Source organism: Charadrius vociferus, unplaced genomic scaffold (assembly GCF_000708025.1).
Source record: "Charadrius vociferus isolate BGI_N301 unplaced genomic scaffold, ASM70802v2 scaffold627, whole genome shotgun sequence".
NCBI classification, from domain to species: Eukaryota; Metazoa; Chordata; class Aves; order Charadriiformes; family Charadriidae; genus Charadrius; species Charadrius vociferus.
In genome coordinates this window covers 6,183-9,300 of record NW_009649300.1, presented here as the reverse complement: position 1 = coordinate 9,300, position 3,118 = coordinate 6,183, and the positions used below count along the sequence as shown (strand labels likewise).

General features: G+C 52.1%; 1 protein-coding gene across 1 annotated transcript in view; it reads right to left on the bottom strand.

Annotated features, from left to right (window-relative positions):
* LOC104290092 (electroneutral sodium bicarbonate exchanger 1-like) overlaps positions 1–3,118 on the bottom strand; it is a 14,047-nt gene that overhangs the window by 9,733 nt on the left and 1,196 nt on the right. The window contains exons 3-9 of the mRNA XM_009889153.1: positions 3,013–3,118; positions 2,648–2,808; positions 1,487–1,675; positions 1,231–1,319; positions 941–1,098; positions 478–565; positions 26–172 (exon numbers count right to left, since the gene is read on the bottom strand). The exon at positions 3,013–3,118 is cut by the window's right edge and continues 35 nt beyond it. Coding sequence (XP_009887455.1) covers positions 26–172; positions 478–565; positions 941–1,098; positions 1,231–1,319; positions 1,487–1,675; positions 2,648–2,808; positions 3,013–3,118 — 938 coding nt within the window. The remainder of the gene's footprint in view (positions 1–25; positions 173–477; positions 566–940; positions 1,099–1,230; positions 1,320–1,486; positions 1,676–2,647; positions 2,809–3,012) is intronic.

Here is a 3,118-nt window from a genome sequence, read left to right as displayed (position 1 = left end):
CGCCTCCCTCTGCCGCAGCACCCACCTGCGAAGGGACGTTCTTCGGGGGCTCAATTCGGATCGAGGGATCCCACTCTCCTGGCGGCAAAACCGTGACCTGATCCAGAAACTCGTCGATGCCAGCCACCAGGTCAGCCCGGTTCTTGGCTTTATAGGCAACGTCGTGGAAAACCTGCCCGTAGGAGACAACCTGGTGAGAGGACGACCCACCTCGGATGTCCTAACCAAGTGCAATAAGCTCTTGGCTAAACGCAAGATCATTTTCCCCAAATTGCCTGTTGGAAATGGCAGAAAATATTCCCCCCAAAAGGAAAAATCTGTGCATCGTGGTATTCGTCATCATCTCCACCGGGCTCCCATCTCCCATGGCACACCACAGCCTTTTCCAAACCCTCTTCCTCACTACTACAGAGAGAGGGAGAGGTGAAGAAAGCCAAAAAAAAAAATGACCCGGAGATATCTCTTATCTCGTCACACCTCATCCGTCATGATAGTAGCCATGGACCTGCCAATCTCATGGTACTGATGGACTTTTCCTCCTGGTCCAAGCAAAACAAACAGGAACCTAGGCAAGAAAACCAAAATGAGAGAGAAGAACATGGCCTCACTCAAAGGGCACCCAAGGACATCCCCAGGAGCTCCCAGCCCAGAGCGTGGCTCGACGGGGGACGTGGAGGCTCACCGACTCTGGTGATGAATTTGAAACTCATCAAAACCAATCGCAAATTTGAGTTTTGGGCCAACTTTCATTAAAATTGGCCAATGGGTTTAAAAGCTCCAGCAGAGAAGGGAGAAATGAAAGCAAGGAGATGTAGGTGGGAGAAACGTCCTTGCTCCCACTGGCCGTGTTCCCTTGGGAACGCCCAACTGATGCGTGCAATTTGATGGTTTGTTGTTGTGGGTTTTTTTAAAATAAAACCTTTGCGCTTCTCATTCAGACCTCGTTGGGATGGGAACTTCCGTCATGCCCGAGAGGAGGACAGCTGGGGTCAGGCGGACAAATGCCACGATGGGCTGGCGAAGGAAATCCAGCTCTCCTACGAGCACGTTGGACGCTTCAGCGCCAGTGGGAATTTTCTTCATGAAGTGCAGCTCCGCCTGGGCACGAGAAGGGATTTTCAGGCCATTACCCCAAAAGCAAAGCCCACAGCACTCTGCAGAATGCTCTGCAGCCAAGTTTGCAAGAGAAAATCTGGCCCTAAAAGTGCAAGAAAGCTATGGGTGTCCCACCTTGCTTAGATCCATTGCGTTGGCGTCATGGTTCACCCCATTTTTAGCTTCTGCAGTGGTGGGAGAAGGATGAGGAGTGAGTGTTTGGGCTGGGAAGAAAAAGAAAGACACTTAGAAAGACGGGCAAGGAGCAATTGGGACACTTCTCCTTTGCCACGAGAAGTCTAATGGGGCCGAAGCCCTACAGAAACCTTCCCCTGGTGCCAAAGCCTGGCAGAAACCCTCACCGGGTGCCAAACCCTGCAGGAACCCTCACCCGGCTTGTCGAGGGGATGCAGGTCTAACTGCTTCTTGCTCACGTCAGCAAACGATCGGACGATGGGGAGAAGGTTGTTTCTTTTCTTCTCGTTCTGGTGGTGATGCTTCTTCAAAAGGACTTCTCGAACCTTCGCCCGCATGTGCTCGTCAAACTCCGCGGACTGTTCTTGCTGGCCCAGGATCATATCTGGGGACGGCAACGGGAAACGAAGCCGTCAGAGCGGAAAGTCCCCAAGTCCCGACCCCTGAAGCCCCCGGCGAAGGCTGTGCCATGCAGGAGACCCTAACGCGGGCTCAGCCTTGCTTAGCGAGACCTTGTAATGCAGTTCAGCCTTTGCAGCCAAAGGAAGAATTCTCTTTTGCTAAAAGCCATCCTCAAAGTGCTTATTCATCACTCCGCTAAGATAATCATTCCCCCTCCTAGATAATGCAATTTTCTTGCCCGATCTGGCCTTTCTAGACAGACTTTCTAGACTCTCCACATTTAAACAAATTATAAGCAATCTCTAGCACAGTCTTTCCCAGAGTTTCCTTTGCCGACCAACTGCAATTTGCCAAACCCGGGGAGAAATGTGCTACCAACAGCTCCGACTTCTCCAGCTCTTGAAAGGGTTGAGTGGAGCCCTGCCAGTCAAAGATAATTTCTCCAAAGCCGCTTTTTCAATTAACTTCAATTATCTTCCCCACAGAAATACGCTGCTTGGTCACCTGCCAGATAAACTCTGCCTTTCAAATTCTTAAATCCTGGACGTTAAGGCAATTGAAAAAAAAACCAAAACAAAACAACAAAAAACAAAACAAAGAATGTGAGGAAACGGCTTGTAATAATTAGTTTATTTAAGGAGGTTCAGCTCTTACGCAGACTCCGTGTTCCTAAGAGAAGCCTGCCCAGCCCTGACACTCCTTTCTGGCCGGAGAATATTCTCTAATCACCTCTCTAACCCCATAAATTGCTTTCAAAAGGCTCCCATATTGGGAGAAAAAGCTGGTGTGACTGTTGCACACCCAATTTGCATCCAAAAAACAACCCACGATTTAAAAACGCAGCGGGACTTCTGGAAAAAAGACGTGGCATTGGGGCAGGGTTTGATTGAGGAGCGAAGGGCAGCGCGGCAAATTGAGCTCGGCCGTTCCCGGCGGGACGCGGTGCCCCCGGTACCTGCGATCTCTTCGATGCTGTTGGCGCAAATGTCCAGCAGCACCGTCCCGTTCATGATGCAGCGCCTCAGCTCAAAGAGGCTCTGCAAGGACAGCGTGGCCACGTAGGGCTTGCTCCAGCGCTCGCCGCCGTCTTCCACGTCCTCCTCAAACTTCAGCCACCTGCGGACATCGGGCATCATCAGCCCCGTGGCAAGAAAACAGCCTCAGCTCTGCGACCCCTTTGGTAGAGCTACGGGGTGGCAAGAGGAGAAGGCTCCGCGCATCGGCACCTGCAGCTGCAAACGCTTCGCGTCCCAGAGAGCGGAAGGCAGAGCCCATGGGCACCGCCAACGCGGGGACTCCTCTCCTACAGCAGGGATTTACCTTGCCGTTTCCTTCCACTCGGCATCTTCACCCTCCTTCAGGAAGATCTCATCCAGCTCGGTGAACAAGTCGTGGGGAACGTGCTGCTCGTCCTCCTCGGTGCCGA